The following is a 13,626-nucleotide window of genomic DNA, read 5'->3' on the forward strand; positions in this document are numbered from 1 at the left end:
GGGAGAAATGTAGGGGAGTTGGAAGGACTGGGAAGCTCATTTCTTTGACAGCAGCATTGATGAACAGTGGAGAAAGGGGAAGATATGGTTATTTAAACAATTAGTAGTGAAGTGATAGAGCTGAGGGGGAGAGAAGAGACGTTAGAAGCTAACTTGTTATACAGAAACATATCGGCAGATAAAGACCAAATGGCCCATCTAGTCTGCCCATCCACAGTAACTATTATCTCTATCTCTCTTTGAGAGATCCCCCATGCCTATCCCAGGCCCTCTTGAATTCAGGCACAGTTGAAGCAACTTTGTATATATCGTAATTGTGAAGGGATAGAGTGGTAAAAATTTCTAGGAGGTGGGGGCAATAAGGTAGATATGAATGAATTGTTAGTTTGAGGGATTTTTACGTGAATAGAAATGCCTTATATTATTTATATGTTGTAAACCATTCAAATGTTCTTGAAGGAAGGAAAGTTATACATTTAAATATCCTGAAATGAACCCACTTAAAACCCTTAAATACCAGGATGCATTTGGATAAAGAGGATATCTAGTATTCTCACATTATAATAGGTTGCTGGAAGGCTGAGTCCTTTTACTAAGCTGCGGTAAAAAATCTAATCTAATCTAATCTTCCATTTGTGAGTCGCACAAACCTATACAAGCTCAAGGTGACAGGCCTTAGCACACTTTTATGCGAGTTTTCCCACACACTTAGGCCATTTTTACTGCAGCCAGAATATGGTCTTAATTCTATTAATGGAAATGTGCTAATGTTGCCATTAGCATAGAATATTTTTGAATAAATCCAGGAGTTTTTGTCTGATGATTACAATGGGAGTCAACAGAAGCAGCACAAGTTAAACTATTAGTGTGCGTAGTAGCCCACTGAGGTCTTTTTTTCCTCCCATATATAACATTATTGTTTTTTTAGGTATTATAAGAAATATTTTTTAAAACTATAATATTTTTTTAAAAAAATTATAAGGCAACGTAAAACTCCACTGTTTGTTTAGAGTATGTCACACAGTTGATGTTTAGTGGCTTTCCCATCTTTTTTTGGCCATTATCATACAGCCATTAAAATGAATTATTATAGGAGCACTTACCGACACTTATTCTGCAGGCAGTAAGGGATCAAGAAATAATCCAGTTAATGCATGGTAATGTAGAAAAGCTAACAACACATACTTTATGCTCCCCAGATATGTTCCCTGTAACAAAAAATATATTAAAGAAAGAACGCACTGAATTTTAACTTACCACAGGACCCCCTTGTCCTACAGTAAACCACTTTAAGCCATGGAAAGTGCACACTAGTGCTTACCGCAGCTAAGTATAAGGACCCCTTAGACCAGTGGTCTCAAACTCAAACCCTTTGCAGGGCCACATTTTGGATTTGTAGGTACTTAAGAGTGCCTCAAAAAAACAGTTAATGTCTTATCAAAGAAATAACTATTTTGTATGAGGTAAAACTCTTTATAGTTTATAAATCTTTCCTTTTGGCTAAGCCTTAATAATAATATTGTAATTTATAACTAAAGAGACATATGATCAAGAAACTGTTTTATTTTACTTTTGTGATTATGATAAACATACCGAGGGCCTCAAAATAGTACCTGGCGGGCCGCATGTGGCCCCAGGGCCATGAGTTTGAGACCATTGCCTTAGACCCTTGTCACCACACACTAAAAAGATATTTGCTCATAAAACTTATAAAGTCAGCCTGCTAAAAGTATATACCTCCCGTTTGTCTAATGCGGCATATTCAGCTTCTATGTCATCTGCTTCAGGATCCCGGGAGAATACCATTTGGGATTCCAAATTGAGGGCCAGCTCTTTGTGATGTTGCTTCTCGGCACAATCGCAAGGAGTGTCTTTGTTTTCATTTTCAGCAAACAAGTCTCCACCATGTTTTACGAGAAGCTGAAAAATAAAAGGGCCCAAAATTTGCACGAGAATCTTTTTGACTTTAATACTGCATATGTATTTGTGTATAGCTACAGAAACAGAAGAATTTGGGAATTCTTCTTCCATGCCCAGGGAAACAGGATAACCCACATAAAGTTACATCACATACAGTATTTTAGCTCATCTGATAATGTTCCATAGGTGGGGCGTAATTTTATAAAGGGTTTTCCACATGAGAGAACTGTTTAACACAGGGGTGTCAAAGTCCCTCCTCGAGGGCCGCAATCCAGTCGGGTTTTCAGGATTTCCCCCAATGAATATGCATGAGATCTATTAGCATACAATGAAAGCAGTTCATGCAAATAGATCTCATGCATATTCATTGGGGAAATCCTGAAAACCAGACTGGATTGCGGCCCTCGAGGACCGACTTTGACACCTGTGGTTTAACATATGAACAAACTATCCTACAGTATGCACGTGTGTAAATATGAGCTGTAACAAGACAGCAGATACTTATAAGTGCGCCATTCCCAGATGCATAGTTTGAATTCAGCAGGATAGATTTGCAACATGTGCACATATTTTATAAAATACATACACACAGTTTACAGCTGCTACAGAGCAGGTGTATGCATACTTGTCTGCACTTTAGGATCCCATTTTATAAAAGCCACATAAATACTTAAGTAACCTTTAAAAAAACAAAGGCTTAGATTCTCTAAATGGCGCCACGCTCAATTTAAAAAAAAAACACCACCTGCCGGTTTATAATTTTTAACTGAGTTTGAAGGCGCCTACCTGCACCTAAAAAATCTGCGCCAGATAGGCCATCTAACGTGATTGCGGGTGTGGTTAACAACAGAAATGATGTTAGGTGGTCTAAAGCACCTAAGTAGGTGCAATTCACGACAAAGGCACTGGAAATGGAGGCCTGGAAAACCCTGGCCTAAGTTTGTCACCTATCTTTCATGGAGGCATAATTCTTTATACAGCGCCATTGCGTGATTGATACGTGATTGGCAACTGCTTTTTAGGCAGCCACTGATATCGGCATTATATAGAGAATCCGGGCCAAAATGCCTATGTGAGACATCCCAAAAGGCATCCAGATTAGGCCCTTAAAGGTAAAGCTAATTCTTTCTGGCCAGAACACAGAAATAAAAGTACTACTTCAACAAATCACAATAGATAGTGCAGTGTGCATTCATACAAAAAATTACACAGGTACAGATGCCATAAATAAAACTAAAAGTTATTTTTTAAACTTTGTTAGGAAAAGAATGTAATGCCTTGAAAATCATAACAAAATCCCTTATAAGTATTGCTCTATGCAAAATATACTACTGAATGCAGAATACTAGTTACCTGTCTGTTATAGTCCTTCTTTAGAATCTTCTTTTTGGCTCATTTTTTAACTTTAAGTAATGTACATTTGCCTTTGTTTAGTTTTTCTTTAGCCCTGTATTTTCTCTCTCTCTCTCATGCTCACTATGAGGCCTTTGTGTTTTTGGTCTGAGACACTAATGGAGATCTCTCCTTCCTATTCCTGCTTATTTCATCTGCTCTTAAGTATTTCTAAGAGTTGCAGGTTTCTCAAATGTTTTGGAATTGTACTTCTATTGTGAGTGCATGACACACTTTTTCGTCTTTGCTCTGCAGCTTTTGAGATGAAGGCGTTCTTTTAGACTCTTCTCTGCTTTCTGAGACTCTTCTAATTATCTCTCACCCTGTAATTTGTGCTTGTACTATAGTAATAGTACATAAATTGGATTATATGATATTTCTTCCTTTGCATGTATGTAAAATATGTAATGTTACTAAACATAAGGATATTTCAGAGAGAAAAGATATTGGGGTTATCGTCTTTAAAAATAAAAAATAATAGAATCTATTACAAGTGAGGTTAAAAGAGAGAGGAATGTGTATTAGTGGGAAATGAATACTAATACAATGTTACATGTGTTTATAGAAAATAAATTGCAAGTAGACCTGCATGCATATATGTGGGAAAGGAATTGGGAGGATGTTGGTAGAGGCAGGAATTGTAAGCAAATAAGACATTATATAAATTGATACAATGAAATTTATTGGGTTGGTACCAGAGCCATAAAGGACATTGAAAATGTTGGAAAGGAAGATAATATTAATGTAGAGACTGACTGGTCTGTGGCCTGCATGAGTATAGGGTCCACATTCAAAAATGATGAAGATTGCTAAATATTAATTATTTTTGCTGTTTGCACTTTTGCAGAATCATCTTTTTAATATTTGTTGAGGACTTCCATTTACAGTGGATCCAGAGGAAGGAGAAATTTCTCTATATAGAGAAGACCAAGCTAAAGAGAATAAGACTTAACATGTGACTGAAACCTGACAAAGAATGTCCATAGCAGAATATTGAGGCCTACCATTGATCAGCATACACCACCAGGACTATTTCTTTACTGGCTACCACGAAAGGACTGATTGACTGTTGCCACCAAGATCATCGGCCTACAATGGCAGAGTGAAGTTTCAGAGACTGGACTTTAAATTTTTACAGCTTGTATTGTTTAATCTATTTTATGGACTTATGAAGTACTAATGCAAGTATGTGCAATCATAAGATAGTGATAGGCCTATTGAAAGTAATATGAGTTTTACTAGATGCACCATTTAGAAAGCCTGTATGTCTTTTCATCTTGTTTTGAATCCAGTAACTGTATCTGATCTGTTTCCCACTTCAAGAGACTCTTCCCATGCCCTTCTTGCTGCCCAGCGGGAATGAAGTGCAGTGAAGAAAGAATGAAGATACCTTCGGCAGATTAGAAATGGGGGCCATAGCTGCTGCAACAGATACTGCCTCATGACTTAAACCCAACCACTTTTCTGATCCAGAGGTAGAGGTTTCTGGATTGGAGAGTGCAATGTGGAACATGAGAGCGTAAGAGATTCTAATGTGGTCACCCAGACTTCAAAACCTTGACCTGTGAGCATGACCTGAAATATCTGGAGTAGCCAAGTCTAGTGCAGACTTGGCTACTCCAGATAAAACTTTCTATAGGAGGGCATGGAAACAGTCCAGCTTGAAGTGAAGAGTTTTGTAAACTTATTTCTTTAGGTGCGGTAAGCTCATAACAGGATGAAGCCATAAAGTATATTTAAACATACAAAAGTATAAGAACAATGTTTATGTGGAAAGGATATATGAATAAGGAACTATTTTATCCATACAAATGTAGTTAGATGTTGTAGGGTTGATGATATAGAGTATTGTACCCTGCCTGAATAGGACTGATACACATAGGGGCACCTGCGTGATTCATCCCTGAATTAGAGGAGGAAAGCTGATGGTGCTAATTATATTAAGCAGGATATTAAGGAGGGAGGGCATAACTAATATGCATTAGACACCTCTTACACTAATAGTTATATATAAAAAGATTGAGCTGAAGGATAGAAATGCTTCAAAGTTACAGTAAAATAATATTTCTTGGTTAGCAAATGTTAACGTTTTAAAAATAGACGCATGCCACAGCTATTTCCTGCTGTACCGGAACATACGCAGGTAAGGCTAGACTCAATTAAGGCACTGGTCTTTGACCTAAGGGCTGCTGCGTGAGCGGACTATTGAGCACGATGGATCACTGGTCTAACCCAGCAGCGGCAATTCTTATGTTCTTAAGATTCAGAAATAGATGAGTCCTAGGGCAGTGTGCCCTTAGTAAACATGTCATTATCCCTGACAGAGAAGAAACCAATAGCATGTGATGCCTGAGCCATCGTTGTTACTAGGGAAAATTACATATGAAGTATGATTAACCATGATTTTGAACTATTAGATTCCAAAATGAGCGACCAACTAGAAATTCTAGCCTGTAAAATTAGCAGCCGTCATCTAGAAGAATCCCTATCATGCATATTACTCTATGTCCCACCAAAAAGCTGGCCAAAAGCCAAAGAAGACTTCTGTGCATTTGTCCTAAACAATTCACTCGGTTCTCCTTACAATATCATCGCAGGAGACATAAACTTACACCTAGATGAAGAGGACAATACAAACGTGAAAGAGTTTAAAAACTTTCTATCCCTGCTCAATTACAACCTCCCTCTACCCACACAAACACACGTAAAAGGCCATCAGTTAGATTTGGTAGCCATGTCCACAAAGAACATCCCAAACCCTGCCATCTCTATATGTAAAGGCACCTGGTGTCATGATATCTGGTCTGATCATTTTACTTATTATTTCAAGCTAATCTGGTCTTATTCTAAATCTAAAACACGCCCAATAATAAAAAGAGAACATCACACCAGAGGCTATATTAATCCAATAGATTTCTGGTCATAATATGAATTGCAATCAGAGATAGAAGAAGGAATCGATTTCTGGGATCACTGGATGACAACCAGCACATCCATTTTAGATAAAATCGCCCCTATACGCAATAGCAATAGCAAAAGCAATGCAAATAAATATAACAAATGGTTTGACACCGAACTTCTAAAACTGAAACAACTAGCTAGACGACTAGAAAGAACTTGGAAAAAAACAGGAGAACTAACAGACCGTAACAAATGGAGAGCTAACATAAAAAATAAAAGACAAACGTAAAGCATTCTACTCAATTAAAATCAACTCATCTTGTAATGGTTCACAAGGAATCAATACAAAAGAGCTATTCAACCTGATCACAAATTTATTTGACACCGCTCGCTACACCACACCCACACACAACTCTAAGTTACCCTCTGCAAATGACTTAGCACTACACTTCGATTCGAAAATTAAAAACCTTAGAATTCATTGTTCAACAAATGACCCTAATGATCATCCGATACCTATCACCCAAGGAAATGATACACCGGCAGACATGATCTGGAGCTCCTTTCAAGATTTAGAGTGGAACAATTACATTACATTACATTACATTACGGATTTCTATTCCGCCTATACCTTGCAGTTCAAGGCGGATTACAAAAGATTTGACTGGACATTTTCCAGTGAAGATACAATTTTTTTTTTTTTTTTTTTTTTTGACAGAGGAGAGATAGCTGGATAGATTCCTAAGGGGATTTAGGGGTTGGATAGTAAAGTGACACTGCTGAACTGTGTGATATGGACAAAGAGAATATTGTTAGAGTAGGTAAGATTACCATCTAATTTTTGGGTCTGTTTGCTTGGAAGGTGTTTAGGAGGGTTATTTGGGGACGTAATATCTTGAGGTAGGTGAAGAATGGTTAAGATATTTGGATGAATTTTTTGAAAAGCAGGGTTTTGATTTCTTTTCGGAATGTTTTGAAGTCGTCCGATGTTGTCAGCAGATTGGAGATGGTATGGTTGAGTTTTGCTGCTTGTGTTGCCAGAAGGTTGGCAAACAATTTCTTGCGTAGTGTGCCTTTGAGTGGGGGAAAGGTAAAAGGGTTTGGGGTTCTTCTGTGTCTTGAGGTGGAGATCTGGTATAAGCGGTTGTTTAGGTAGGAAGGGGAAGAGCCATGTAACGCTTTGAATAACAGGCAGTAGAATTTGAATTGAATTCGTGCTTGTATGGGTAACCAGTGGGAGTCTAAGAAGGCAGTAGTTATGTGATCATATTTTCTGAGTGAGTAGATCAGTCTGAGGGCGGTGTTTTGTATGGTCTGGAGTCTTTTTATCATAGTGTCTGGACAAGGAAGATAGAGGGAGTTACAGTAGTCCAGCAGACCTAAGACTAGGGATTGGACAATTAGTCTGAATTGTGCTAGGTTGAAGAATTTTCTGATTTTACGTAGATTTCTCATGGTTAGAAAAGCTTTCTGGGTCGTCTTGTTGATTTGGGACTGCATTGTGCAGCATCTGTCTATTATAACTCCTAGGAGTTTTAGTTCGGGTTGTATTGGGTATTTGGTGTTTTTGATTTTCAGTTCTGTGATGGCAGGCGTTTTGGCCTGTTCGAGCAAGAGGAATTTTGTTTTTTCTGAGTTTAGTTTTAGTTTGTGATCCATCATCCATTTTTCTACTGTATCTAAGGTTGTTTCCAGCTTTGTTGTGGTGGTGGTATCTGATGGGTCGAAGGGGAGGAGTATGGTGATGTCGTCTGCGTAGCTGAAGGATGTGACATTTAGGTTATCTAGAGTGGCTCCTAGGGAGGAGAGAAAGAGGTTGAAGAGCATAGGTGAGAGTGGAGATCCTTGTGGAACTCCGCAGGGGTTTGCCCATGGCTCTGATTTTATATCATTGTACTTTACCCTGTAGGTTCTTGATTTGAGGAACCCTTGAAACCAATTGTAGACCTTGCCTGAGATCCCTATGGTGTCGAGTATTTGTAGTAATATGGTGTGGTCAACTAGGTCAAATGCTGCGGAGAGGTCTAGTTGTATTAACACCATCTTTTTTCCCTTACTGATGTGTTGCCGGGCTGTATCTAGAAGTGAGACAAGTAGTGTTTCTGTACTATGGTTAGTTCGAAATCCTGATTGTGAGGGGTGGAGTAAGTTATGTTTTTCCAGGTAGTTAGTGAGGTATTGAGCTACTAGACCTTCTATTATTTTAACGTATATTGGTATTGAAGCGATAGGTCTGTAGTTGGCGGGGCTATCTATTGGGCCTTTGTGATCTTTCATGATTGGGGTGATTAAAATCTCTCCTAGGTCCTGTGGGAATTGGCCTTCTGTCAATGTGGTTTGAATCCATAGCATGAAGTTAGTTTTGAATGTGATGGAGGCGTTTGATAACAGGTAGGTGGGGCAATTATTTAGGTCGCTGGAGGCATGGCTGTATTTATTGTATAGTCGATTCATATCCGACCAAAGTAGGATTGGGAAGTTGGACCAGCTTCTGTCTGCAACAATGGCTTCCCCTGTTGATGGGTTTGTTGTTATCTTTTCGAGATGGGTGTGTGTGTTGATGAATGCGGTTCTGATGTTGGTGATCTTGTTTTTGAAATGGTCTGCTAGGTGGATTGCTGTCGGTGGGTGGATTCCTTGTGTGGCAAGGTAAGGTTTGGTATCAGTGAGGTTCTTTACTAGGTTGAATAGCTTTTTTGTGTCTGGGGTTTTTGTGCCTATCATTTTGGAGTAGTAGGTTTTCCGTTTTTCCTTGAGTTTGGTTTTGTATTGGTTAATTTGATTTCTCCATGCTGTTTTAGAGTGTTCAGAGCTCTTTTTTTTTTTCCAGTCTCTTTCAAGTTGTCTGCATAGCTTTTTTTCTTGGAGAAGTTCGGAGTCGAACCATTTATCAGAAGGTCTGCATATTTTAAATTTTAGTTTTTCTGGGGCTAGCTCATTCAGGATGGTTTCGCTTATGGTTCGCCATTGGGATGTAAATTCGTTGGGGGCTATGTTGTTGATGGCGTGGTCTGCTTTATCCCAGAATGTGGAGGGTTCGATTTTTTGGCGTGCTTTGAAGGAGGTTTTTTTTGGAGGTTGCTTGTTGATGCTTTGAGGCCAGTTGATGTTAAAGGTGTATTTATAGTGATCTGACCAGAGGGAGGGGTGCCAGGTCCCATTTGAGATATGGATTTCGGGTTTGTGAGGGTGTTGGGTCATGTAAGCAGCGACATCTAGTTGGTGGCCTTTTTCGTGTGTGGGTTGGGGGTTGAGGATCTGGTAGTTCAGTGCTTTGAGGTATGAGAGAAAATTTAGTACTTGATTAGAGGTGTGATCTTCTAGATGGAGGTTTATGTCTCCTAGGAGTAGGTTATGAGGTGATGTTATGGAATTCTGGTAAATGAATTCTTCGAGAGCTTGTTTATTTTCATTCCATTTTCCTGGTGTTGAGTAACAGAGGATGCATGTTAATGTTCCTATGAGAGAATCATCGGATAGTTGACAGGCTAGGAGATCTAGGTGGGAGGTGGAGTGTTTGTCTAGGGTCTTTATATTAATGTTGTTTTTGAGTATGATGGCTAGACCTCCACCACGTTTTTTTTTTTCTGCAGATCAGTTCTATTTTGTAACCTGTTGGGCAGAGTTCTGTGATGGTGGGATCGGATTCCGAGGTTAGCCAGGTTTCGGATAGGAATAGGCAGCTTAGTTGTTTTTTAATTATCCAGTCCTTAATAAGGTCTGCTTTTGTGCTTATTGATCTGATGTTCATATATGCACAGGATAATGAGGTGTAGTGTGTTTGGGGAGTGGGTGAGAGGTTTGGGTGGAGGAGATTTTCTTTGGTTTGTGGATGATAGTTGTGGTGTGCTGATTTTGGTTTTGGGGGTGGTCTTTTTCCCCAGCTGGTTGGTATGCTGATATGGTTGAGTGAGGAGCAGTCTATCAAGTTTCTGTGCGAGTATAGTTTTCTGGTAGGTAGAGGGAACCTAAGGGATTCTGTTAAGGTTGGGATAGAGGATGTATGATATCCTTCTGTTATTCTTTTGGTTAGGAGTAGGAAGAGTAGTAGATGTAGGAGTACGCTTGTAGAAAAAATGGGGGGCATAGTGAATTTTTTGTAGGGGACGGGAGAGTCTGCAGATTGGTGTTTGGTGTGAGGAGTGAGATTCTGAGAGGTGAAGGGAGGTTGGGGAGGAGGGGGCCTTTTTTCTTCCCCTCTGTTCTGTTGCATCTGTAGCCCTCAGTAGTGAGTTCAGAGCTGGGTAGGTGCTATCAATGTTATGTACGGATAAGGAGAACTAACAATGGGATATAAGAGTATCAGCTATGGCAGTTTGTCTATGCTTATCTGGTTATTTTGGAGATAGACAGTACTATCAACTTATCAGGTTATATGGAAGAGATACAGGTTAATATGGAGATAGACAGTATTATCAACTCATCAGGCTATATGAAGACATACAGGTTATTATGGAGTTAGACAGTACTTTCAACTTATCAGGTTATATGGAAGACATATAGGTTATTATGGAGATAAACAGTATTATCAACTCATCAGGCTATATGAAGATAAACAGAACTATCAACTTAACAGGCAATTTGGAAGGAATATAGAATTTGCAGATACTGTCAAAAATCTATTGAAAGGTGCAGTATATAGAGGTCGATTTTAGTGGATTGAAGTACTTATCATAACGTTTTTTCGCTTCAAAAAGTGTCGCTTCACAAAGGCGCGCACTATGCGCCTTCGCCGTCGCGCCGAACGTTGGCGCTGCTCTCTTTTAAGGAGAAGGCCCCCGCTGGTCTCGGGGGGGGGGCGGACACGGCTCAACGCCCCTGCAGGATCGGCCTCCTGCCTCGTTTTCTGCCTGCCCGCTGGATCGGTGCTGAGAGCAGTGAAAATACAAGCAGCTTCCGTGCTGCTCTCTTTTAAGGAGAGGCCCCCGCTGGTCTCGGGGGGGGGGGGGGGGCGGACACGGTTCAACGCCCCTGCAGGATCGGCCTCCTGCCTCGTTTTCTGCCTGCCCGCTGGATCGGTGCTGAGAGCAGTGAAAATACAAGCAGCTTCCGTGCTGCTCTCTTTTAACAGACTATATAACAAATACTCTAAATCCTATTGCGTTCTGGACTCATACTCCCCCAGAAATCATGAAAGCAGCACCTTTAGTATTTAAACTGTTGATGATGCAATATTTGGCTCATAACCTAAAAACTGGGAAGTTCCTCTCTAATAATGGTCACATAATAATAACCCCAATTCTAAAAAATCGAAAAGAATCTTCAGCTATAATATCCAACTACAGACCAGTAGCATCCATTCCGTTTATTGTAAAAGTTATGGAGGGATTGGTACACATCCAACTGATGGATTATCTGGATCAGTTCTCTCTCCTACATGAAACTCAATCCGGTTTTAGACCGTTATTCAGTACTGAGACAGTAATTGCGGCTATTTTAGACAATCTGCGCCTACTGTTTAGTAAGGGCCTTAATGCCCTGGTTATGCAATTCGATATGAGTTCTGCCTTTGACCTAGTAGACCACAGGAAACTGCTGCAATGCCTAGACGCCATTGGTATCAGGGACGAGGTGCTGAATTGGTTCCGTGGCTTCCTTATGTCCCGCACTTATTAAGTACGTTTTAATTATGAATTTTCAGATACCTGGAGCAATCCATCGGGTGTGCCACAAGGGTCTCCGCTATCTCCATTGCTCTTCAACGTCTACATGTCCTCACTAGGCACGCAGCTAACCCAGTTAGGGATAAAACTATTTAGTTATGCAGATGATTTTACGATTATCATCCCATTCGTTAATTCTATCTCTGAAACTATTCCTAAAGCTTCAGAAGCCATAAACGTGATGGAGCACTGGATGACAACCTTTAGGCTCAAACTTAATTCAGAAAAGACAACTTTCTTCGTTGCTTCGCCACATCCGCTTGACACCAAATCACCACTATGTATCAATAATCTTAATTACCCTATCCAACCTACCATAAAGATACTAGGTGTAACTTTGGATCAGTGCCTAACAATGAGAGACCAGGTGGACTCCTTGATCAGAAAGGGATTTTTCACTCTCTGGAAACTCAGATCCATTAAAGCTTATTTCGATACAGCGGCATTCAGAACCCTAGTCCAATCCCTCGTACTGAGTCTACTTGACTACTGTAACATCGCCTATTTAGCAGTTTCCCAAAAGAACATGCAGCGTTTACAATTGATGCAAAATGCAGCGGTCAAACTGATCTTTTGGCTGAGGAAGTTTGACCACATGACACCCTATTACCGGCAGCTGCATTGGCTGCCAATGGAGGCGTGCGTAAAGTTTAAATCTGCCTGCTTCTGCTTCAAAGCACTACACGGACTTGCCCCTAAATATATAACTGACCTTTTCGTCTTCTCAGCCAACAGACACAAGAGAAGCTCACATTCCAACTTCGTTTCCCCCCAGTGAGAGGTTGTAAACTGAAAAAACACCATGAACATCTTCTCTCGCACCAAGCAGCATCATGGGGTAAAGACCTAGAACAATTGCTTTCGCCCACTACTTATGAGGAATTTAGGAAATGTCTGAAAACACACCTGTTCCTAAAGTATCTAGACAACTGATCCTTTCTTCTCTCTCCCCTCTATAGCGATTAACTTGTTCTATTGATCACTCTCTCCTCAAAAATGGATTTCCTGTCCTATTAACCCTCTTTCTTCCTCCCCTCTTAAAGTCAATCGATTTGTACCTTTGCTTAATCTTTGTAAACCGCATAGAACTTCACGGTATTGCGGTATATAAGCTGTTATTATTATTATTATTAGAATCAGCAAACAGCTTACACGGAGAATCTCTGCCTCAATAAGCCTGGAATCCAAACTGCTTGTGTCTTCTGACTATCTCTCAGACCTAACCCACTTGCAGGAGAGCTCCCCCCCCACCATGCATAACAAAACAGGGAGAGAATGTAGTCGGCTCCCAATCCTGGAAAACTGCCACGGAGCCACCTAAGCCTGCACTCAAGCCCACTGTGGACGAACCTGGGATGAGCAGTGCTCCCAAGGGAATGGTCCCTGAGCCCTTGAACTGTTAGTGCAGCTTGTCTAAGTAGGTGCACTGCAGAGCAGCCTGCCACTTGGGTGCAGACTCTAGCCCTCAGAGTATGCGCTCTTCTGCAGTCAGAGCAGTCCCATTAAGGGGATCCTCTGCAGTACCAAAAACCTTGCAAAAGTAATAAGTGAAAAAGACTTGAATTAAAAAAATAAAAACATTCATAATAGACTAGCTCCTACTGTCTCGCTTGTAGGAAGATAACTGAGGAGTTGAAGAACAGCCCAGAGGTAAGAGAGGAGGAGCAAAAAAAGAATGAAAATGAAGCTCCCTACAAGAGTTCTTGCAAGAAGGGATTGACTACCCAAAGGTTCAGGAATGGAGTGTCCG

At 40.3% G+C, this 13,626-nt stretch overlaps 1 protein-coding gene across 8 annotated transcripts in view; it reads right to left on the minus strand.

The window, feature by feature from the left end:
• Positions 1–13,626, minus strand: part of ANKIB1 (ankyrin repeat and IBR domain containing 1) — a 280,095-nt gene that overhangs the window by 188,600 nt on the left and 77,869 nt on the right. For all 8 annotated transcript variants that reach the window (XM_033931149.1, XM_033931147.1, XM_033931152.1 and 5 more), the window contains exon 4: positions 1,738–1,920. In XM_033931149.1, coding sequence (XP_033787040.1) covers positions 1,738–1,920 — 183 coding nt within the window. The remainder of the gene's footprint in view (positions 1–1,737; positions 1,921–13,626) is intronic.

The sequence above is a fragment of the Geotrypetes seraphini genome, chromosome 2, assembly GCF_902459505.1.
Source record: "Geotrypetes seraphini chromosome 2, aGeoSer1.1, whole genome shotgun sequence".
NCBI lineage: Eukaryota > Metazoa > Chordata > Amphibia > Gymnophiona > Dermophiidae > Geotrypetes > Geotrypetes seraphini.